At 50.1% G+C, this 25,705-nt stretch overlaps 1 protein-coding gene across 1 annotated transcript in view; it reads left to right on the top strand.

Annotated features, from left to right (window-relative positions):
* LOC140480726 (disintegrin and metalloproteinase domain-containing protein 12-like) overlaps positions 1 to 25,705 on the top strand; it is a 545,040-nt gene that overhangs the window by 345,095 nt on the left and 174,240 nt on the right. Inside the window, exons 18-19 of the mRNA XM_072576009.1 lie at positions 8,232 to 8,346; positions 17,210 to 17,275. Coding sequence (XP_072432110.1) covers positions 8,232 to 8,346; positions 17,210 to 17,275 — 181 coding nt within the window. The remainder of the gene's footprint in view (positions 1 to 8,231; positions 8,347 to 17,209; positions 17,276 to 25,705) is intronic.

Genomic DNA, 25,705 nt, shown 5'->3' with positions numbered 1-25,705 from the left:
ACCAAGACACCCACCTCCACCATCACCACCAAGACACCCGCCTCCACGATCACTGCCAAGACTCCCACCTCCATGATCACCACCAAGACACCTCCCTCCCCGATCACCACCAAGACACCCGCCTCCCCCATCACTGCCAAGACACCCGCCTCCATGATAACTGCCATGACACCCACATCCCCGGTCGCCACCAAGACACCCGCCTGCCTGATCACCACAAAGACACCCACCTCTGTGATAACCGCCAAGACACATGCCTCCTTCTCAACACCCAGACACCCACCTCCACGAACTCAACCAAGACACCCACCTCCACCATCACCACCATGGCACCCACCTCCACCATCACCAAGACACCCACCTCCACCATCACCGCCAAGACACCATCCTCCACCATCACCAAGACACCCACCTCCACGATCACCACCAAGACACCCACCTCCACCATCACCAAGATACCCACCTCCACCATCACCAAGACACCCACCTCCATCACCACCAAGACACCCACCTCCATGATCACCGCCAAGACACCCAAATCATCAATCACCGCCAAGACACCCACCATCATGATCACCACCAAGACACCCACCTCCACCATCACCAAGACACCCACCTACCCCATCACCGCAAGGACACCCACCTCCACCATCACTGCCAAGACACCCACCTCCACCATCACCAAGACAACCACCTCCCCCATCACCAAGTCACCCACCTCCACCATCACCACCAAGACACCCACCTCCACGATCACTACCAAGGCACCCACCTCCACGATCACCACCAAGACACCCACCTCCACCATCACCGCCAAGACACCCACCTCCACCATCACCAAGACACCCACCTCCACGATCACCACCAAGACACCCACCTCCACGATCACTACCAAGGCACCCACCTCCACGATCACCACCAAGACACCCACCTCCACCATCACCGCCAAGACACCCACCTCCACCATCACCAAGACATCCACCTCCACGATCACCACCAAGACACCCACCTCCACCATCACCCCAAGACACCCACCTCCACCATCCCCACCAAGACACCCACCTCCACCATCACCGCCAAGACACCCACCTCCACCATCACCAAGACAACCATCTCCATCATCACCACCAAGACTCACACCTCCACCGTCACACCAAGACACCCACCTCCACCATCACCACCAAGTCACCCACCTCCACCATCACCAAGACCACCACCTCCCCCATCACCAAGTCACCCACTTCCACCATCACCACCAAGACACCCACCTCCACGATCACTACCAAGGCACCCTCCTCTACGATCACCACCAAGACACCCACCTCTACCATCACTGCCAAGACACCCACCTCCACCATCACCAAGACAACCACCTCCACCATTACTGCCAAGACACCCACCTCCACCATCACCACCAAGACACCCACCTCCACCATCACCAAGACACCCACCTCCACCATCACCACCAAGACACCCACCTCCACGATCACTACCAAGGCACCAACCTCCACGATCACCACCAAGACACCCACCTCCACGATCCCCACCAAGACACCCAGCTCCACCATCACCGCCAAGACACCCACCTCCACCATCACCAAAACACCCACCTCCACGATCACCAACAAGACACCCACCTCCTCCATCACCGCCAAGACATTCACCTCCACCATCACCAAGACACCCACCTCCACCATCACCGCCAAGACAATCACCTCCACCATCACCAAGACACCCACCTCCACCATCACCGCCAAGACACCCACTTCCAGCATCACCAAGACACCCATGTGGGTGTCATGGCAGTCATCATGGAGGCGGGTGTCTTGGCAGTGATGGGGAAGGCGGGTGTCTTGGTGGTGATCGGGGTGGGAGGTGTCTTGGTGGTGATCGTGCAGGTGGGTGTCTTGGTGGTGATGGTGGAGGTGGGTGTCTTGGTGGTGATGGTGGAGGTGGGTGTCTTGGTGATGGTGGAGGTGGGTGTCTTGGTGGTGATCGTGGAGGTGGGTGTCTTGGTGATGGTGGAGGTGAGTGTCTTGTTGGTGATCGTGGAGGTGGGTGTCTTGGTGATGGTGGAGGTGGGTGTCTTGGTGGTGATCGTTGAAGTGGGTGTGTTGGTGGTGATGGTGGACATAGGTGTCTTGGTGATGCTGGAAGTGGGTGTCTCGGCGGTGATGGTGGAAGTGGGTGTCTTGGTGATGGTGGAGGTGGGTGTCTTGGCGGTGATGCTGGAGGTGGGTGTCTTGGTGATGGTGGAGGTGGGTGTCTTGGTGGTGATGGTGGAGGTGGGTGTCTTGGTTGAGATCGTGGAGGTGGGTGTCACCATCACTGCCAAGACACCCACCTCCACAATCACCGCCAAGACACCCAACTCCACCATCACGAGCAAGACACCCACCTCCACCATCACCGCCAAGACACCCACCACCATGATCACCGCCATGACACGCTCCTCCACCGTCATCACCAAGACACCCACCTCCACCATCACCAAGACACCTAACTTCACCATCAGGGCCAAGATACCTAACTCCACCATCACCGCCAAGACACCTAACTCCACCATCACAGCCAAGACACCCCCTCCACGATCACCACCAAGAAACCTACCTCCACCATCACCAAGACAACCACCTCCCCCATCACCGCCATGACAACCACCTCCACCAGCACCGCCAAGACACCCACCTCAACGATCCCCACCAAGTCACCCATCTCCACCATCACCGCCAAGACATCCACCTCCACCATCACCATCAAGACTCCCACCTCCATCGTCACACCAAGACAGCCGCCTCCATGATCACTGCCGAGACACCCACCTCCATGATCACCACCAAGACACCTGCCTCCCACATCACTGCCAAGACACCCGCCTCCATGATAACTGCCATGACACTCACCTCCCCGGTCACCACCAAGACACCCGCCTGCCTGGTCACCACCAAGACACACACTTCTGTCATAACCGCCAAGACACATGCCTACTTGTCACCACCCAGACACCCACCTCCACGATCTCAACCAAGACACCCACCTCCACCATCACCAACAACACACCCACCTCCACCATCACCGCCAAAACACCCACCTCCACCATCACCAGGACACCCATGTCCACCATCACCACCAACACACCCACCTTAACGATCACCACCAAGACACCCACCTCCACCATTATCAAGACACGCACCTCCACCATCACGGGCAAGACACTCACCACCACGATCACCACCAAGACTCCCACCTCCACCGTCACCACCAAGACACCCACCTCCACGATCACCCCAAACACCCCCCTCCACGTTCACCACCAAGACACCCACCTCCACCATCACCAAGACACCCACCTCCTCCATCACCGCCAAGAACCCACCTCCACCATCACCGCCAAGAACCCACCTCCCCCATCACCGCCAAGAACCCACCTCCCCCATCACCGCCAAGACACCCACCTCGAACCATCACCACCAAGACACCCACCTCCACCATCACCACCAAGACTCCCACCTCCATGATCACCACCAAGATACCTCCCTCCCCGATCACCACCAAGACACCCGCCTCCCCCATCACTGCCAAGACACCCGCCTCCATGATTACTGCCATGACACCCACCTCCCCGGTCGCCACCAAGACACCCGCCTGCCTGGTCACCACCAAGACACCCACTTCTGTCATAACCGCCAAGACACATGCCTCCTTGTCACCACCCAGACACCCACCTCCACAATCTCAACCTAGACACCCACCTCCACCATCACCGCCAAGACACCCACTTCCAGCATCACCAAGACACCCATGTCCACTATCACCACCAACACACCCACCTCAATGATCATCACCAAGACTCCCACCTCCACCATCAACAAGACACCCACCTCCACGATCACCACCAAGACACCCACCTCCACAAACCCCACCAAGACACCCACCTCCACCATCACCAAGACACCTACCTCCACCATCACCACCAAGACACCCACCTCCACCATCACCAAGACACCCACCTCCCCCATCACCGCCAAGACACCCACCTCCACCATCACCACCAAGACACCCACCTCCACCATCACCAAGACACCCACCTCCACCATCACCACCAAGACACCCACCTCCACGATCACTACCAAGACACCCACCTCCACGATCCCCACCAAGACACCCACCTCCACCATCACCAAGACACCCACCTCCCCCATCACCGCCAAGACACCCACCTCCACCATCACCGCCAAGACACCCACCTCCACCATCACCAAGACAACCATCTGCACCATCACCACCAAGACTCCCACCTCCACCGTCACACCAAGACACCCACCTCCACCATCACCACCAAGACATCCGCCTCCACGATCACTGCCAAGACTCCCACCTCCATGATCACCACCAAGACACCCACTTTCACCATCACAAAGACACCCACCTCCACCATCACCTGCAAGTCACCCACCCCCACAAGCACCTCCAAGACTCCCACCTCCACCATCACCAAGACTCCCACCTCCATCATCACCGCCAAGACAGCCACGACCATGATCACCACCAAGACACCCGCCTCCCCCATCACTGCCAAGACACCCGCCTCCATGATAACTGCCATGACACCCACATCCCCGGTCGCCACCAAGACACCCGCCTGCCTGATCACCACAAAGACACCCACCTCTGTGATAACCGCCAAGACACATGCCTCCTTGTCACCACCCAGACACCCACCTCCACGATCTCAACCAAGACACCCACCTCCACCATCACCACCAAGACACCCACCTCCACCATCACCGCCAAGACACCCACCTCCACCATCACCAAGACACCCACCTCCACCATCACCGCCAAGACACCCACCTCCACCATCACCAAGACACCCACCTCCACCATCACCGCCAAGACACCCACTTCCAGCATCACCAAGACAACTATGTCCACCTTCACCAACAACACACCCACTTCAACGATCACCACCAAGACACCAACCTCCACGATCACCACCAAGACACCCACCTCCACCATCACCAAGACACCCACCTCCATGATCACCGCCCAAGACACCCACCATCATGATCACTGCCAAACACCCTCCTTCACCATCACCGCCAAGACACCCACCTCCAACATCACCACCAAGACACCCAACTCCACCATCACCAAGACACCCACCTCCCCCATCACCGCCAAGACACCCACCTCCACCATCACTGCCAAGACACCCACCTACACCATCACCAAGACAACCACCTCCACCATCACCGCCAAGACACCCACCTCCACCATCACCACCAAGACACCCACCTCCACGATCACTACCAAGGCACCCACCCCCACGATCCCCACCAAGACACCCACCTCCACCATCACCAAGACACCCACCTCCACGATCACTACCAAGACACCCACCTCCACCATCACCAAGACACCCACCTCCACGATCACTACCAAGACACCCACCTCCACGATCACTACCAAGGCACCCACCCCCACGATCCCCACCAAGACACCCACCACCACCATCACCAAGACACCCACCTCCACCATCACCAAGACACCCACCTCCGCGATCACCACCAAGACACCCACCTCCACGATCCCCACCAAGACACCCACCTTCACCATCACCACCAAGACACCCACCTCCACGATCCCCACCAAGACACCCACCTTCACCATCACCACCAAGACACCCACCTCCACGATCCCCACCAAGACACCCACCTTCACCATCACCACCAAGACACCCACCTCCACGATCACCACCAAGACACCCACCTCCACCATCACCAAGACACCCACCTCCACCATCACCAAGACATCCACCTCCACCATCACCACCAAGACATCCACCTCCACCATCACCAAGACACCCACCTCCCCCATCACCAAGACACCCTCTTAAAGAGGGTAGGCAGGTGAGTTAGAGAAGGAGACATTAGGTGAAGGTACAGGCAAATCAGCAGGGTGGAAAGAGGAGATATCATAGGGTAAAGGGAACAGCTCAGAGTTTAGCGAGAGTCTCCAGAGAGTGCAAAGGGTTGTTTTGTTCAGGGTTTACAGAGAGTGTATAGGGCTGCATTGTTCAGGGTTTACAGGGAGTGTACAGGGCTGTATGGTTCAGGGTTTACAGGGAGTGTACAGGGCTGTATTGTTCAGGGTTTACAGACAGTGTACAGGGCTGTATTGTTCAGGGTTTACAGAGAGTGTACAGGGTTGTATGGTTCAGGGTTTACAGAGAGTGTACAGGGCTGTATTGTTCAGGGTTTACAGAGAGTGTACAGGGCTGTATTGTTCAGGGTTTACAGAGAGTGTACAGGGTTGTATGGTTCAGGGTTTACAGAGAGTGTACAGGGCTGTATTGTTCAGGGTTTACAGAGAGTGTACAGGGCTGTATGGTTCAGGGTTTACAGAGAGTGTACAGGGTTGTATGGTTCAGGGTTTACAGAGAGTGTACAGGGCTGTATTGTTCAGGGTTTACAGAGAGTGTACAGGGCTGTATTGTTCAGGGTTTACAGAGAGTGTACAGGGCTGTATTGTTCAGGGTTTACAGGGAGTGTACAGGGCTGTATTGTTCAGGGTTTACAGGGAGTGTACAGGGCTGTATGGTTCAGGGTTTACAGAGAGTGTACAGGGCTGTATTGTTCAGGGTTTACAGACAGTGAACAGGGCTGTATTGTTCAGGGTTTACAGGGAGTGTACAGGGCTGTATTGTTCAGGGTTTACAGGGAGTGTACAGGGCTGTATTGTTCAGGGTTTACAGACAGTGAACAGGGCTGTATTGTTCAGGGTTTACAGGGAGTGTACAGGGCTGTATTGTTCAGGGTTTACAGGGAGTGTACAGGGCTGTATTGTTCAGGGTTTACAGGGAGTGTACAGGGCTGTATTGTTCAGGGTTTACAGACAGTGAACAGGGCTGTATTGTTCAGGGTTTACAGGGAGTGTACAGGGCTGTATTGTTCAGGGTTTACAGAGAGTGTACAGGGCTGTATTGTTCAGGGTTTACAGACAGTGTACAGGGCTGTATTGTTCAGGGTTTACAGAGAGTGTACAGGGTTGTATGGTTCAGGGTTTACAGAGAGTGTACAGGGTTGTATGGTTCAGGGTTTACAGGGAGTGTACAGGGCTGTATTGTTCAGGGTTTACAGGGAGTGTACAGGGCTGTATTGTTCTGGGTTTACAGAGAGTGTACAGGGCTGTATTGTTCAGGGTTTACAGAGAGTGTACAGGGCTGTATTGTTCAGGGTTTACAGACAGTGTACAGGGCTGTATTGTTCAGGGTTTACAGAGAGTGTACAGGGCTGTATTGTTCAGGGTTTACAGATAGTGTACAGGGCTGTATTGTTCAGGGTTTACAGAGGGTGTACAGGGCTGTATTATTCAGGGTTTACAGGGAGTGTACAGGGCTGTATTGTTCAGGGTTTACAGAGAGTGTACAGGGCTGTATTGTTCAGGGTTTACAGACAGTGAACAGGGCTGTATTGTTCAGGGTTTACAGAGAGTGTACAGGGCTGTATGGTTCAGGGTTTACAGGGAGTGTACAGGGCTGTATTGTTCAGGGTTTACAGAGAGTGTACAGGGCTGTATTGTTCAGGGTTTACAGGGAGTGTACAGGGCTGTATTGTTCAGGGTTTACAGAGAGTGTACAGGGCTGTATTGTTCAGGGTTTACAGGGAGTGTACAGGGCTGTATTGTTCAGGGTTTACAGATAGTGAACTCCCTCACTTCCAAACGCCATGGATAATTCCATCATATTGTGGCCACTCATCCTGAAAAGTTCTTTTCCATGAAGATTGTTAATTATCCTTTTCTATTCCCGAATACTCAATCGAAAACAGCCTGTCCTTCTGTCAGTCCCTCAACGTACTGCTCTGGAAAACCATCCCAAAGACACTGCAGGAACTCATCCAGAGCATGTGTTGCCAATTCCCTTGCCCAGTCTCAGCACAGATTGCAGTCACCCAGGATAACTGTGCTCCTCATGTTGCATGCTTCTCTCATCCCCTGATGAAGGCCATGACCCACATCCCACTTCTCTGTGTTGCTTTGGAAATAATTCCAACCAATGTCTGCTGCCCCCTGCTGTTTCGTAGTTCCACCCTAACATATTCCATACATTGTTTTTCGAGTCTGAGATCCTCCCTGACTAATGGACTGTGTCCATTCTTTATCATCAGAGCAAACACCTGCTTTTCCTTGTCAGTTGTCCCTAAACTTTGAATATACCTTTGTTTCAGGTTTGTAACAGTAAAGGGAACTGTCACTGTGATATGGCCTGGGCTCCTCCGTTCTGTAATGTCACAGGTTCGGGTGGCAGTATTGACAGCGGACCGGGAGAGGACACCAGATCAGGTAATCATTTCTGTTCCTGTGCTCTTTCTTGTCAGTGCTTTCTCCCTGCCTTGACTTTCTCTGCTGTTAAACACCACTGCTCCCCCAACTGAGCAGAATGGGAAGGTGTGAGGGAACAGTCAGGCAGTCAGACAGTATGGGGGACAGAGGGAAGACAGTGGAAGTGAACAGTTAGGATGATAACAGATGCAGAATGGAGGCTTAAAGAGGGTAGGCAGGTGAGTTAGAGAAGGAGACATTAGGTGAAGGTACAGGCAAATCAGCAGGGTGGAAAGAGGAGATATCATAGGGTAAAGGGAACAGCTCAGAGTTTAGCGAGAGTCTCCAGAGAGTGCAAAGGGTTGTTTTGTTCAGGGTTTACAGAGAGTGTATAGGGCTGCATTGTTCAGGGTTTACAGAGAGTGTACAGGGCTGTATTGTTCAGGGTTTACAGCGAGTGTACAGGGCTGTATGGTTCAGGGTTTACAGAGAGTGTACAGGGCTGTATGGTTCAGGGTTTACAGAGAGTGTACAGGGCTGTATTGTTCAGGGTTTACAGAGAGTGTACAGGGATGTATTGTTCAGGGTTTACAGAGAGTGTACAGGGCTGTATTGTTCAGGGTTTACAGAGAGTGTACAGGGATGTATTGTTCAGGGTTTACAGAGAGTGTACAGGGCTGCTTTTCAGGGTTTAAAGAGAGTATACAGGGCTGTATTGTTCAGGGTTTACAGAGAGTGTACAGGGCTGTATTGTTCAGGGTTTACAGGGAGTGTACAGGGCTGTATTGTTCAGGGTTTACAGAGAGTGTACAGGGCTGTATTGTTCAGGGTTTACAGAGAGTGTACAGGGCTGTATTGTTCAGGGTTTACAGAGAGTGTACAGGGCTGTATTGTTCAGGGTTTACAGAGGGTGTACAGGGCTGTATTGTTCAGGGTTTACAGAGAGTGTACAGGGCTGTATTATTCAGGGTTTGCAGAGAGTGTACAGGGCTGTATTGTTCAGGGTTTACAGGGAGTGTACAGGGCTGTATTGTTCAGGGTTTACAGGGAGTGTACAGGGCTGTATTGTTCAGGGTTTACAGGGAGTGTACAGGGCTGTATGGTTCAGGGTTTACAGGGAGTGTACAGGGCTGTATTGTTCAGGGTTTACAGAGAGTGTACAGGGCTGTATTGTTCAGGGTTTACAGAGAGTGTACAGGGCTGTATTGTTCAGGGTTTACAGAGAGTGTACAGGGCTGTATTGTTCAGGGTTTACAGACAGTGTACAGGGCTGCTTTTCAGGGTTTACAGAGAGTGTACAGGGCTGTATTGTTCAGGGTTTACAGGGAGTGTACAGGGTTGTATGGTTCAGGGTTTACAGGGAGTGTACAGGGCTGTATTGTTCAGGGTTTACAGAGAGTGTACAGGGCTGTATTGTTCAGGGTTTACAGAGAGTGTACAGGGCTGTATTGTTCTGGGTTTACAGAGGGTGTACAGGGCTGTATTGTTCAGGGTTTACAGGGAGTGTACAGGGCTGTATTGTTCAGGGTTTACAGGGAGTGTACAGGGCTGTATTGTTCAGGGTTTACAGACAGTGTACAGGGCTGTATTGTTCAGGGTTTACAGAGTGTGTACAGGGCTGTATTGTTCAGGGTTTACAGAGGGTGTACAGGGCTGTATTGTTCAGGGTTTACAGGGAGTGTACAGGGCTGTATTGTTCAGGGTTTACAGAGAGTGTACAGGGCTGTATTGTTCTGGGTTTACAGAGGGTGTACAGGGCTGTATTGTTCAGGGTTTACAGGGAGTGTACAGGGCTGTATTGTTCAGGGTTTACAGGGAGTGTACAGGGCTGTATTGTTCAGGGTTTACAGAGTGTGTACAGGGCTGTATTGTTCAGGGTTTACAGAGGGTGTACAGGGCTGTATTGTTCAGGGTTTACAGGGAGTGTACAGGGCTGTATTGTTCAGGGTTTACAGAGAGTGTACAGGGCTGTATTGTTCAGGGTTTACAGAGAGTGTACAGGGCTGTATTGTTCAGGGTTTACAGAGAGTGTACAGGGCTGTATTGGTCAGGGTTTACAGAGAGTGTACAGGGCTGTATTGTTCAGGGTTTACAGGGAGTGTACAGGGCTGTATTGTTCAGGGTTTACAGAGTGTGTACAGGGCTGTATTGTTCAGGGTTTACAGAGGGTGTACAGGGCTGTATTGTTCAGGGTTTACAGAGAGTGTACAGGGCTGTATTGTTCTGGGTTTACAGAGTGTGTACAGGGCTGTATTGTTCAGGGTTTACAGAGAGTGTACAGGGCTGTATTGTTCTGGGTTTACAGAGAGTGTACAGGGCTGTATTGTTCAGGGTTTACAGGGAGTGTACAGGGCTGTATTGTTCAGGGTTTACAGGGAGTGTACAGGGCTGTATTGTTCAGGGTTTACAGAGAGTGTACAGGGCTGTATTGTTCAGGGTTTACAGGGAGTGTACAGGGCTGTATTGTTCAGGGTTTACAGGGAGTGTACAGGGCTGTATTGTTCTGTAAACCCTGACCAATACAGCCCTGTATACTTTGCAATCAATGAACAATACACACCTGTACACTGTGTAAACTCTGAACAATACAGCACTGCACACACTCTGTACATCCTGAACAATACAGCCCTGTACACACTCTGTAAACCTTGAACAATACAGCCCTGTACACTCTCTGTAATCCCTGTAAACCCTGAACAATACAGCCCTGTAAACTCGCTGTAAACCCTGAACAATACAGCACTGCACACTCCCTGAGAACCCTGCATAACACAGCCCTGTACACTCCCTGTAAACCCTGAACCATACAGCCCTGTACACTCTCTGTAAACCCTGAACAATACAGCCCTGTACACTCCCTGTAAACCCTGAACCATACAGCCCTGTACACTCTCTGTAAACCCTGAACAATACAGCCCTGTACACTCCCTGTAAACCCTGAACCATACAGCCCGGTACACTCTCTGTAAACCCTGAACAATACAGCCCTGTACACTCCCTGTAAACCCTGAACCATACAGCCCTGTACACTCTCTGTAAACCCTGAACAATACAGCCCTGTACACTCCCTGTAAACCCTGAACAATACAGCCCTGTACACTCCCTGTAAACCCTGAACAATACAGCCCTGTACACTCTCTGTAAACCCTGAACAATACAGCCCTGTACACCCTCTGTAAACCCTGAACAATACAGCCCTGTACACTCTCTGTAAACCCTGAACCATACAGCCCTGTACACCCTCTGTAAACCCTGAACAATACAGCCCTGTACACTCTCTGTAAACCCTGAACAATACAGCCCTGTACACTCTCTGTAAACCCTGAACAATACAGCCCTGTACACTCTCTGTAAACCCTGAACAATACAGCCCTGTGCACTCTCTTTAAGACCTGAACAATACAGCCCTGCACAATACAGCTATGTACACTCTGTGAACCCTGAAAAATCCAGCCCTGTATACTCTCTGAAACCCCTGAACAATAAAGCCCATTACACGCACGGTAAAATCTGAACAGTACAGCCCTGTACACTCTCTGTAAACTCTGCACAATACAGCCCTGTACACTCGCTGTAAACTCTGAATAACAGCACTGTACACTCTCTGTAAACCCTGAACAATACAGCCCTGTACACTCTCTGTAAACCCTGAACAATTTGAAGGGCTTTTGCCCGAAACGTCGATTTCGCTGCTCATTGGATGCTGCCTGAACTGCTGTACTCTTCCAGCACCACTAATCCAGTATTTGGTTTTCAGCATCTGCAGTCATTGTTTTTACCCTGAACAATACAGCCCTGTACACTCTCTGTTATCCGTGAACAATACAGCCCTGTACACTCTCTGTTATCCGTGAACAATACAGCCCTGTACACTCTCTGTAAACCCTGAACAATACAGAGAGTGTACAGGGCTGTTATTCAGTGTTTACAGAGCGTGTACAGGGCTGTATTGTTCAGGGTTTACAGAGAGTGTACAGGGCTGTATTGTTCAGGGTTTACAGAGAGTGTACAGGGCTGTATTGTTCAGGGTTTACAGAGAGTGTACAGGGCTGTATTGTTCAGGGTTTACAGAGAGTGTACAGGGCTGCTTTTCAGGGTTTACAGAGAGTGTACAGGGCTGTATTATTCAGGGTTTACAGAGAGTGTACAGTGCTGCTTTTCAGGGTTTACAGAGAGTGTACAGGGCTGTATTGTTCAGGGTTTACAGGGAGTGTACAGGGCTGTATTGTTCAGGGTTTACAGGGAGTGTACAGGGCTGTATTGTTCAGGGTTTACAGAGAGTGTACAGGGCTGCTTTTCAGGGTTTACAGAGAGTGTACAGGGCTGTATTATTCAGGGTTTACAGAGAGTGTACAGTGCTGCTTTTCAGGGTTTACAGAGAGTGTACAGGGCTGTATTGTTCAGGGTTTACAGAGAGTGTACAGGGCTGTATTGTTCAGGGTTTACAGAGAGTGTACAGGGCTGTATTGTTCAGGGTTTACAGAGAGTGTACAGGGCTGTATTGGTCAGGGTTTACAGAGAGTGTACAAAAATGTTATTCAGGGTTTACAGGGAGTTTGCAGGGCTGTATTGTTCAGGGTTTACAGGGAGTGTACAGGGCTGTATTATTCAGGGTTTACAGAGAGTGTACAGTGCTGCTTTTCAGGGTTTACAGAGAGTGTACAGGGATGTATTGTTCAGGGTTTACAGAGAGTGTACAGGGCTGTATTGTTCAGGGTTTACAGGGAGTGTACAGGGCTGTATTGTTCAGGGTTTACAGAGAGTGTACAGGGCTGTATTGTTCAGGGTTTACAGAGAGTGTACAGGGCTGTATTGGTCAGGGTTTACAGAGAGTGTACAGGGCTGTATTGTTCAGAGTTTACAGAGAGTGTACAGGGCTGTATTGTTCAGGGTTTACAGAGAGTGTACAGGGCTGTATTGTTTGTGGTTAACAGAGAGTGTACAGCGAAATCGACGTTTCGGGCAAAAGCCCTTCTTCAGGAATAAAGGCAGTGAGCCTGAAGCGTGGAGAGATAAGCTAGAGGAGGGTGGGGGTGATGAGAGAGCAGCATAGAGTACAATGGGTGAGTGGGGGAGGAGATGAAGGTGAGAAGTCAAGGAGGAGAGGGTGGAGTGGATAGGTGGAAAAGAAGATAGGCAGGTAGGACAAGTCAAGGAGACAGTAACTGAGCTGGAAGTTTGAAACTAGGATGAGGTGGGGGAAGGGGAAATGAGGAAGCTGTTGAAGTCCACATTGATGCCCTGGGGTTGAAGTGTTCCGAGGCGGAAGATGAGGCGTTCTTCCTCCAGGCGTCTGGTGGTGAGGGAGCGGCGGTGAAGGAGGCCCAGGACCTCCATGTCCTCGGCAGAGTGGGAGGGGGAGTTGAAATGTTGGGCCACGGGGCGGTGTGGTTGATTGGTGTGGGTGTCTCGGAGATGTTACCTAAAGCGCTCTGCTAGGAGGCGCCCAGTCTCCCCAATGTAGAGGAGACCACATCGGGAGCAACGGATACAATAAATGATATTGGTGGATGTGCAGGTGAAACTTTGATGGATGTGGAAGGCTCCTTTAGGGCCTTGGATAGAGGTGAGGGAGGAGGTGTGGGCACAGGGTGTACACCTCTTCCCACCCTATCTCTTGCAAAAATGCCATCCCGTATTCCCAATTTCTCCGCCTCCGCCGTATCTGCTCCCAGGAGGACCAGTTCCACCATAGGACACACCAGATGGCCTCCTTCTTTAGAGACCGCAATTTCCCTTCCCACGTGGTTAAAGATGCCCTCCAACGCATCTCGTCCACATCCCGCACCTCCGCCCTCAGATCCCACCCCTCCAACCGTAACAAGGACAGAACGCCCCTGGTGCTCACCTTCCACCCTACAAACCTTCGCATCAACCAAATCATCCACCGACATTTCCGCCACCTCCAAAAAGTTCCCACCACCAGGGATATATTTCCCTCCCCACCCCTTTCCGCCTTCCGCAAAGACCGTTCCCTCCGTGACTACCTGGTCAGGTCCACACCCCCCTACGACCCACCCTCCCATTCTGACACTTACCCCTGCCACCGCAGGAACTGTAAAACCTGTGCCCACACTTCCTCCCTCACCTCTATCCAAGGCCCTAAAGGAGCCTTCCACATCCATCAAAGTTTCACCTGCACATCCACCAATATCATTTATTGTGTCCGTTGCTCCCGATGTGGTCTCCTCTACATTGGGGAGACTGGGCACCTCCTAGCAGAGCGCTTTAGGGAACATCTCCGAGACACCCGCACCAATCAACCACACCGCCCCGTGGCCCAACATTTCAACTCCCCCTCCCACTCTGCCGAGGACATGGAGGTCCTGGGCCTCCTTCACCGCTGCTCCCTCACCACCAGACGCCTGGAGGAAGAACGCCTCATCTTCCGCCTCGGAACACTTCAACCCCAGGGCATCAATGTGGACTTCAACAGTTTCCTCATTTCCCCTTCCCCCACCTCATCGTAGTTTCAAACTTCCAGCTCAGTTACTGTCTCCTTGACTTGTCCTACCTGCCTATCTTCTTTTCCACCTATTCATTCCACCCTCTCCTCCTTGACCTATCACCTTCATCTCCTCCCCCACTCACCCATTGTACTCTATGCTACTCTCTCCCCACCCCCACCCTCCTCTAGCTTATCTCTCCATGCTGCAGGCTCACTGCCTTTATTCCTGATGAAGGGCTTTTGCCCGAAACGTTGATTTCGCTGCTCGTTGGATGCTGCCTGAACTGCTGTGCTCTTCCAGCACCACTAATCCAGAATTTGATTTTCAGCATCTGCAGTCATTGTTTTTACCTTGTGTAGAGTGGAGCTGAGTGAGCAGTTGGGTTGTACAGCCTGGAGCTCAGTGAGCAGTGGGGTTGTGTAGCCTGGAGCTCAGTGAGCAGTGGGGTTGTACAGCCTGGAGCTCAGTGAGCTGTGGGGTTGTGTAGCTTGGAGCTGAGTGAGCAGTGGGATTGTACAGCCTGGAGCTCAGTGAGCAGTGGGGTTGTACAGCCTGGAGCTCAGTGAGCAGTGGGGTTGTACAGCCTGGAGCTCAGTGAGCAGTGGGGTTGTACAGCCTGGAGCTCAGTGAGCAGTGGGGTTGTACAGCCTGGAGCTCAGTGAGCAGTGGGGTTGTACAGACTAGAGCTCAGTGAGCTGTGGGGTTGTACAGCCTGGAGCTCAGTGAGCTGTGGGGTTGTACAGCCTGGAGCTCAGTGAGCAGTGGGGTTGTACAGCCTAGAGCTCAGTGAGCTGTGGGGTTGTACAGCCTGGAGCTCAGTGAGCACTGGGGTTGTGTAAGCCTGGAGCTCAGTGAGCAGTGGGATTGTACAGCCTGGGGCTCAGCGAGCAGTGGGATTGTACAGCCTGGGGCTCAGTGAGCAGTGGGATTGTACAGCCTGGGGCTCAGTGAGCAGTGGGGTTGAACAGCCTGGGGCTCAGTGAGCAGTGGGGTTGTGTAGCCTGGAGCTCAGTGAGCAGTGGGGTTGTACAGCCTGGGGCTCAGTGTGCAGTGGGGTTGTGTAGCCTGGAGCTCAGTGAGCAGGGGGGTTGTACAGCCTGGAGCTCAGTGAGCAGTGGGGTTGTACAGCCTGGAGCTCAGTGAGCAGTGGGGTTGTGTAGCCTGGAGCTCAGTGAGCAGTGGGGTTGTACAGCCTGGGGCTCAGTGAGCAGTTGGGTTGTACAGCCTGGAGCTCAGTGAGCAGTGGGGTTGTGTAGCCTGGAGCTCAGTGAGCAGTGGGGTTGTACAGCCTGGAGCTCAGTGAGCAGTGGGGTTGTGTAGCCTGGAGCTCAGTGAGCAGTGGGGTTGTACAGCCTGGAGCTCAGTGAGCAGTGGGGTTGTGTAGCCTGGAGCTCAGTGAGCAGTGGGGTTGTACAGCCTGGAGCTCAGTGAGCAGTGGGGTTGTGTAGCCTGGAGCTCAGTGAGCAGTGGAGTTGTACAGCCTGGAGCTCAGTGAGCAGTGGGGTTGTGTAGCCTGGAGCTCAGTGAGCAGTGGGGTTGTGTAGCCTGGAGCTCAGTGAGCATTGGGGTTGTGTAGCCTGGAGCTCAGTGAGCAGTGGGGTTATACAGCCTGGAGCTCAGTGAGCAGTGGGGTTGTCTTCCCTGGAGCTCAGTGAGCAGTGGGGTTGTACAGCCTGGAGCACAGTGAGCAGTGGGGTTGTCTTCCCTGGAGCTCAGTGAGCAGTGGGGTTGTGTAGCCTGGAGCTCAGTGAGCAGTGGAGTTGTACAGCCTGGAGCTCAGTGAGCAGTGGGGTTGTGTAGCCTGGAGCTCAGTGAGCAGTGGGGTTGTGTAGCCTGGAGCTCAGTGAGCAGTGGGGTTGTGTAGCCTGGAGCTCAGTGAGCAGTGGGGTTATACAGCCTGGAGCTCAGTGAGCAGTGGGGTTGTCTTCCCTGGAGCTCAGTGAGCAGTGGGGTTGTACAGCCTGGAGCACAGTGAGCAGTGGGGTTGTCTTCCCTGGAGCTGAGAGAGCAGTGGGGTTGTACAGCCTGGAGCTCAGTGAGCAGTGGGGTTGTACAGCCTGGAGCTCAGTGAGCAGTGGGGTTGTGTAGCCTGGAGCTCAGTGAGCAGTGGGGTTGTACAGCCTGGAGCACAGTGAGCAGTGGAGTTGTACAGCCTGGAGCTCAGTGAGCAGTGGGGTTGTACAGCCTGGAGCTCAGTGAGCTGTGGGGTTGTACAGCCTGGGGCTCAGTGAGCAGTGGGGTTGTACAGCCTGGAGCTCAGTGAGCAGTGGGGTTGTACAGCCTGGAGCTCAGTGAGCCGTGGGGTTGTACAGCCTGGAGCTCAGTGAGCAGTGAGGTTGTACAGCCTGGAGCTGAGTGAGCAGTGGGGTTGTACAGCTTGTAAGTCCTGAGTCCTCCATTCATTGTGATTGTTTCTGTTTGTTCCTTTCCAACAGTTGCGACAACACCCACAACTACAATTCCTACAACAGAGGCTCCGACAACTCCTGAAGAGACAACAGGTTAGTAATCTTCTCCAACAAACCTCTCAAATGTCATACACATTCAATGAATATGATTTACTGTACAATGTTCACTAGACCTGGCTAATTTGGCTACTCTTGGGGCTGACACTTACCTCATATGCCAGGATTCCGTTGGGCCTCAGAAGGTAAGAAGCATTGTCTCCTCCTTACTTGGAATAGCCGGTGTTGGATTGGGGTGTTCAAAATGAAAACTCACCCAACACCAGGTTCTCATCCAACAGGTTTAATTGGCAGCACTAGCTTTCAGATCGCTGCTCCTACATCAGGCACTTGTGGAAGTTAAGACTATGATCCCAGAATTTATAGCCAAAGGAGTCCATTGTCATGGAGATGTGATACAAAAAATATTCTTGGATTAAAACTTTCACCTTTTATCATGGCATGTGCTGTGTTCTGTTCTTTGATATGTATATCCCAGAATTTGAATGCAGAATACAGGGATGAAGGCAGGATTCTTCGCAGTGTGGATGAACAGAGGGATCTTATGATTCATGTCCATAGATTCCTGAAAGTTGCCACCCAAGTTGATCAGGTTGTTTTTTCTTTCCTTTTTTTTCTCTAATATATTTATTAGCAAATTTTTTTAACTTTACATACATTTAGAGTGATTGAAAAATACAATCAGTAACATTTATCAGTCTCATAACAAGAAAACAAAACACAAATTCCAACAGAACTACTGTCTCCTAACGACTCACCTACCCTATAATACAAAACAAACCCTAACACTGTGCAAAGCAACACCAGTAAATTAGTCAATAACTAATAGATCAAAACAAAGAAAGAAAAACAAAAAAAAAATCACAGAATACAGAACAGCCATGTCTGGCGCAGAGCGCCCAAACAGAGGAATGGGAACATTGTATATATACCCGTATTAACTCAGGAGACCCCCCTCCAGGTCCCAGGGCTTGACAGACCTAATCGTCCTGGTTAAACAAATGCCCTAGCTAAGATAACTGACAAATGTATTTCCAAAGAACTCACGCAGGCTGCCATGTCTTATACAAATGGTCTTCTGTGTGGTGCGCCATGTTTGTAAAAACGTCCAAGGGAGTGTGCTCCATAATTAATGTCTGCCATCCCATCAAGCCCGGTGGGTTCTCAGACACCCAGTTCATCAGAATATTCTTCCATGCACAGTATGTAGGAACAAGTGGGCAGCACGGTGGTACAGTGGTTAGCACTGCTGCCTCACAGTGCCAGAGACCCTGGTTCAATTCCCACCTCAGGCGACTCTCTGTGTGGAGTTTGCACATTCTCCCCGTACCTGCGTGGGTTTCCTCCCACAGTCCAAAAATGTGCAGATCAGGTGAATTGGCCATGCTAAGTTGTCTGTCATGTTAGGTGAAAGGGTACATGTAGGGAAATGGGTCTGGGGGTTTCGCTTCAGAGGGTCGGTGTGGACTTGTTGGGCTGAAGGGCCTGTTTCCATACTAAGTAATCTAATCTAAACCTTAGATAGTTTCTTCCCATGCCTGTCTAAAGATGGTAAATTTGGTAGACCTAAGAGGAGAGATAGCGGGTCTATTTTGACTTCAGTCCTCAATTCCCACCCTATCTCTCCTGCCACGGTGCTCCAGTAAACACGGAGCCTGTGGCATGTCCAGATGGAATGGTTAAGAGGACCTACACTTATTTTATATTTGGGGCACACTGAAGAAGATGCCCCTTTTTTAAACTTCGCCAGACGGTCCGATGCCAGCTGAACCCTGTGCAGAGCTTTTAACTGCGTAGCATATATCCTATTACAGATTGAGAACCTTTGAGCATTCTTCCATATGTTCTCCCATGTTTCAGAAGAGATCTCCACTCCTAGCTCTTGCTCCCAGACCTCACATAACCAGTTAATATCCTGCTAGGCCCTGCCACCCAACGGGCGATAGAGGGCACTAACCGAAAGGGTGCTTGCAAAGTGTAGTGACAACCTCTCTGTATCGGGCTTATAGGGCTTAGTGAGAAGCATAGTCATCTTCGGGAGAAATCCCTAACCTGAAAAAAGCAGAAAAGATCTCTGCTGGGCAACCCGTATTTGTGACTCAGTTGCTCAAAAGACATCATAGCCTCCCCCTCAAACCAGTCTCCCAAACTAGAAACTCCTCTCGCTGCCTATAGTTTGAACCCTGAGTTCATCGTCGCTGGTCGGAACCCTGGCATGCCAACTATAGGCGTAAGTGGCGAAGACTTGGATAAACAACACTCATTCTGACCCATCGCCCTCCAAGCCCTGACTGTACTAATGACTATGGGGTTCTGGCAGTGGACGACAACTGTCCTCATCTTATCCATGAACAACAGGTTAATAAGAGGGCACTTTGCCTGGGAGGCCTCAATATCCAGCCATATTGAGTTTGGATCGTTACCTACCCAATCGCAGACAAAGGACAGCAGGGAACTCAATTGATACCTTCTGATGTCTAGGAAATCAACTCCTCCTCCTCCACGAGGCAACTGCAATTTAGTAAGTTTGATGAGAGGCTGCACACGATGCCAGACAAAGGAACCAAACCACCCCATAGGCTTCCGCAGCGTTGACCTGGGAAACATTATAGGGAGCATACGCATGGGCTGAAAATGTGTTGCTGGAAAAGCGCAGCAGGTCAGGCAGCATCCAAGGAGCAGGAGAATTGACGTTTTGGGCATGAGCCCTTCTTCAGGAAGGGCTTCAGCATACGCATGGGGTAAAGCAAACAAGGAAGAACATTCATCATAATGAGAGATATTCAGCCCAGCCATGAAATTGGAAGAGCCTCCCATCTCTGGAGATCCTGCCTAATATTGTCGAGCAAGTGAGCAAAGTTAGTCCGAAATAACAGATCAAACTGGGGGGTAATAAAAATGCTTCGGTATCGGAACCCTGCCCGTGACCACTTCAAAGGGAACTTAGAGCCACCTTCAACTTCTGGCACATCCTTAAGGTTCCCCAAAGGCATAGCCTCCGATTTTGCAAAGTTAATCTTGTATCCTGAAATAGCCCCAAATAAATATGATACGTTATGCCAAATGGGTTACAGAGGTCATCGGGTTCGATAAAAACAAAAGGAGATCATCTGCCTACAGTGTAATCTTGTGTGCCCTCAATCCCACTTCCGGAGCGGTTATGTGGATGTTCTGACGAATGGTCTCTGCTAGCGGCTCTATCACCAATGTAAACAACCATGGTGAGAGGGGGCAGCCTTGATGACTACCCCGACCAATCCTAAAATTCCCAGACTTCACCATATTAGTGATGATCGCGGCCAGAGGGTGGTGATATAAAACCTCCACCCACCGAGCAAAGACCCCACCCAACACAAACTGTTCTAAGACATAAAAAGGATACGGGATTAGTGGTGCTGGAAGAACACAGCAGTTCAGGCAGCATCCAAGTAGCTTCGAAATCGACGTTTCGGGCAAAAGCCCTTCATCAGGAATAAAGGCAGTGAGCCTGAAGGGTGGAGAGATAAACTAGAGGAGGGTGGGGGTGGGGAGAGAGTAGCATAGAGTACAATGGGTGAGTGGGGGAGGAGATGAAGGTGAAGAACTATATATACAAAAACTACTCTATCATAACTACAAACAACTATTACTACCAAAAAAACTGCAAAGAAAACTAACTATAAAACCTTGAATGGAAGACTCTTCCCCCTGCTCATAGGGGGCACTCACCCCTATCCATCCCTCCTTCACAGTTCCTTCAAGCCCCAGCTTTAGGCCAGGAAAAAAAATCGAGATGATCCTTAAATCAACAGAAAAAAAGACCAAGTCAGGATGAGCCCTCCACCCATCCCTGGCTTCATGTCACCCCCTACTTGTGACTAAAAGAGAAACAGAAGAAACAAAAAAAAGGAGAGACAACAAAGAACATTCACAAAATTTCCCATTATAACACCCAGTTATATAACAAAAATAATAGGAACAACTTATTCCAAGTTTTACTTTTCCCCCTTTCCAAAAAAAAATTATTAGGGAGAAAGAAAGGAATAAAAAAGGGAAAGGAAAACATAGGGAAAGAAGGAAAAGAGGACAAACATTAACTGTATTCTTCAGGCCAGTCTGTCTATTTTAAAGGGTCTACAATGTTTTTCGCTTTATCCACTGAGTCAAACATATAAACGGAATCCTTGTGGCTGAAACGCAGCACCGTGGGGTACCTCATAGAGTCCTGGATGTCCAGGCTCCTCAGCCTCTTTTTAACTTCATCAAAGGACTTCCTCTTTCGAATTAAATCTGCTGAGAAATCCTGGGAAAACATGGTTTTTGACCCTTTGTACAGCAGTGCCTGCAGATCTTTTCCCAGTAATCTGGAAGCTTTTATTACTTATTGCTGGTCCTTATATGAGTGGAAGTGCACTAGGACCGGGCTGGGGTGCTGCACTGGGCCTGACCTGTGCACTGTAACCCGATAAGCCCTTTTCAATCTGCAGCCTACTGGACTCCATGTGAAGGCCCAAAAACTTTGGCACTTTCAAAGAAGCTGACTGGCTGCTCACCTTCCTCACCTGCAGGGAGACTGACAGTTCAGAGATTTATCCTCCAACCTCAATTTTCGAGGTCATCGAGGTCATCACAAGGCCCGCACCTCTCGCTCCAGCACCTGGATCCGACTGGATGAGGCCTTCATCGCAGCTTCCAAAGCCTTAGTTGAACCCTCCACCTCCTCCAGCCTTTGCCCGAGGCCCTGGGTCTCCTGCTCATGCTTCTGCAGCATGGATGCGATAGGTTGGACCTGGGCACGAATCTCCCCACGGATTTCCTCAATCACAGCCCCAACTTTCAAGGTAGGTCTCTCCATCACCACAGCCGATTCCTGTGAGTCTGCCAGGTTCCCAGGGCGGGGGGCTTCAGGAGAGGCAGGTGCTGCTGCAGTCTCTGGTGTGCTAGCTGCTGAAGGGGAGTGACCTCCCTGCTGTGTTTGCTCACTCCTCCTCCCTTTGGCATCCTTGTCCTGTTGGCAGACATACAGCATGGGTTGATAAAGGGCAGGTCATGCTAAACTAATCTCCTGGAACTCTATGAAGACATTACGAGTGCAGTGAACAACAGTAGATATGGTGTATCTGGATTTCCAAAAGGCATTTGACAAGATGTTGCTCAAAGGCTGCTGTATATGATAAAGGTGCACTGTGTTGTGGGCAATGTATTAGCATGGAGACAAGATTGGTTAACCAATGGGAAGCAAAGAGTGGCAATAAATGAGTGATTTTCTGGTTGGTGATCAGTGATGAATCACATGCCTCAGGGATCAACGTTGGGACCACAATTGTTTCCAACTTACATTGATGATTTCGAGTTGGGGACCATATGTAGTGTGACAAAGTTTGCAGATGATACTGAGATGAACGGTAGACCAAAGTGTACAGACAATTTGCAGAGGGATAGAGGTAGTTTGAGTGAGTGGGCAAAGGTTTGTTAGATGAAGTACAATGTTGGTAAATGTGAAGTCATCCATTTTGGAAGGAATAACAGTGAAAAGGACTATTGCCTGAATGGTAAAAAACTGCAACAAGCTGCTATGCAGAGGGACCTGGGTGTCCTTGTACATGAATCATAGAAGGTTGGTCTGCAGGTACGACAGGTAATTAGGAAGGCAAATGGGATTTTGTCCTTCATTGCTAAAGGGATTGAGTTTAAAAGCAGGGAGGTGATGTTACAGCGGTATAGGGTGATGGTGAGGCCACACCTGGAGTACTGTGTACAGTTTTGGTCTCCTTACTTGAGAAAGGATGTACTGGCTGTGGAGGGGCTGCAGAGGAGGTTCACTGGGTTCATTCCATCGTTGAGGGGATTGGCTCATGAGGAGAGACTGAGTAGACTGGGAATATACTGATTGGAATTTTTAACAATGATGGGGGGATCTTATAGAAACATAAAATTATGAAGGAAATAGATAAGATAGAAGGAGAGAGAATGTTTCCACTGGTGGGTAAACGAGGACAAGGCCTCAAAGTCAGGAGGAGCAGACTTGAGGACTGAATAGAGAAGGAACATCTTTACCCAGAAGGTTGTGAATCTGCCCAGTGAAATCAGAGTCATGGAGATATACAGCATGAAAACAGACCCTTCAGTCCAACTCATCCATGCTGACCAGATATCCTAACCTAATCTAGTCCCATTTGCCAGTCCATTGGCCTACCTGATCAAGGTCTCGTTGAACTCTGAGGTACACTACAGCTCCAATGTGGGTATCATCTGCAAACTTACTAACTATACCTCCTATATCACATCCAAATCATTTAAATTGATGATGAAAAGCAGTGGATCTGTTAAAGTACAGATTTGAGACAGCCCAGGGAATCCCTTGCGGACTCAGACCTGTAAAGCCTCTCTCTTGGTTCGTCCCTTTAGTCTGGAATAAAAACCTCTTACAGACAGTTTAGTTTAATCTTATTCATCCCCTATATTTACTAATAGCATCACCGTTAGAACATAACACTGATACCTATAGGCTGAAAGTAGGATCTAATAGTCCAGGAGTGTAGGGTACCAACTCCTCAAGTGCTCCAGCAGGCTACTCTAATGCACTGCTACAAAGTGGCTTCCTTTATACAAACGTTTACAAAACATCGCATGTTCTTAATTAAACAGATAAGTGAAAGACAATAATTCATAAGGAAGTTAATTGACAGATCTGTGTGCACTTGACTGATCACTCCTGCAGGCCTTGAGCTATCCATCAAGTGGGAAAAACAAATCCAGCCGAGTTAGGTGTCTGCTGGTGAGATAAGTTCCGATAAAGAAGTACCAGTCTAAATTAAGTAGGAGATGTGATAAGGTAAAAACAATGATAAGGTAACCCTGCACAGCTCGTATGTCTGATATCCTTGTTTTACGAAATGGCTTCTGAGCAAAGAGGGCAAAAGTTTGATCAGAAAATGGCTTCCTGATATTCTTTCAGAATCACTTCAATGTTAAGTTTAGAATAATTTTAATCTTTTTATCTTAAAGCACAGAATCATTCTGTACCTGAGGCTGAGATGTTGCCACCAGGTTGTATTCAAAATGATTAATTAGTCTCAAATTAAACATGCTTTCTTAATTAGATCTGACTATTAGAATTGACAGTGGAGCAGTCTGTAAGGTCTGTAGAGCGGTCTGTAAGAACAGCAAGTTAAAGCTTCATCAACATTACCTTTGACAGAGTTTGTATTTAATAACTGGTGATGGCTACTCAATATCATCACAAAGTCCCAAAATGCAATTAAATTCACTCCAAAGCAGATAAGCACGAAGAGTTAATTTTCTCCGAGCTCCAACAGCCTCAGCACTAAAATGGTCTCTCTCTCTAGTGTCCTTGTGAACTCTCAAGTCAGGGTCTTGTAACAGCAAAGATTTTATTTTTCCCTCTGTGTCTGCCTTGCTTGCAAGGGGTAATAAGAATCCATTATAATGGACAAGATCCAACCATGAACTACAAAGCCTTTGATAGGACCGAGTTTCGTTTCAGGGTCAGAATTAAACACTGTCATTAATTTGGAGAAAGTGAGGACTGCAAATGCTGGAGATCAGACCTGAAAAATGTGTTGCTGGAAAAGCACAGCAGGTCAGGCAGCATCCAAGGAGCAGGAGAATCGACGTTTCGGGCATAATTCCTGAAGAAGCACTTATGCCCGAAACATCGATTCTCCTGCTCCTTGGATATTGTCTGACCGACTGTCATTAATTTCACAAGGGAACAGCTGTGAATGTTATCACTTGGTGTCCTGTTCACACAGATTCACCAGTGCTGAGGCAAATGTTCTTAACTGCCTAACAGCATCCTGTTCTCACTTGGTGAGCCCAGATGTCCCTATCTTCTGCATTCCTTGAGTCCCCCACCTTTTTCTGAGCTTTCCTGCCTGTCTATTTTCTAATGCAGTAAATGTGTTCTATAATTCAGCATTACATGTTAGTCTAAATGTTTAAAGACAAGTTTTAAGGCGATAGACTTTCTCAGACCCAGCACCGATCCTTGTGGCAGTCCACTGGTCACAGACCTCCAGTCTGAAAAGGAACCCACCACCACCATCCTCTGCCTTCTACCTTTGAACCAGTTCTATATCCAAATGGATGTTTCTCCCTGCATTCCATGTGAGCTCATCTTGTTAATCAGGAGAAAGTGAGCACTGCAGATGCTCGAGGTCAGACTCAAAGATGGTGGTGCTGGAAAAGCACAGCAGGTCAGGCAGCATCCAAGGAGCAGGAGAATTGACGTATTGGGCATAAACCCTTCATCCTGATTCCCTCCCTGAAATAAGAGATGGATAAAGGAATGAAGGGTTATTGTGAGTGGGTGGGTAAGTGGAGCTGAGGCCATGAAATGAACAGCCATAATGGGGCAGGCTTCAAGGGCCAGATGACCTACTCTGGCTGTAGGTCTTTGTTCTAATGTACACTGTGACCATTGGTGAGAGACAATCCAACCGTCACCCCATGACAGTCAATGGT

This window comes from Chiloscyllium punctatum, chromosome 1, assembly GCF_047496795.1.
Source record: "Chiloscyllium punctatum isolate Juve2018m chromosome 1, sChiPun1.3, whole genome shotgun sequence".
NCBI lineage: Eukaryota > Metazoa > Chordata > Chondrichthyes > Orectolobiformes > Hemiscylliidae > Chiloscyllium > Chiloscyllium punctatum.
The sequence above is the reverse complement of the archived record's forward strand: the minus strand, read 5'-3'. Positions and strand labels throughout refer to the sequence as shown.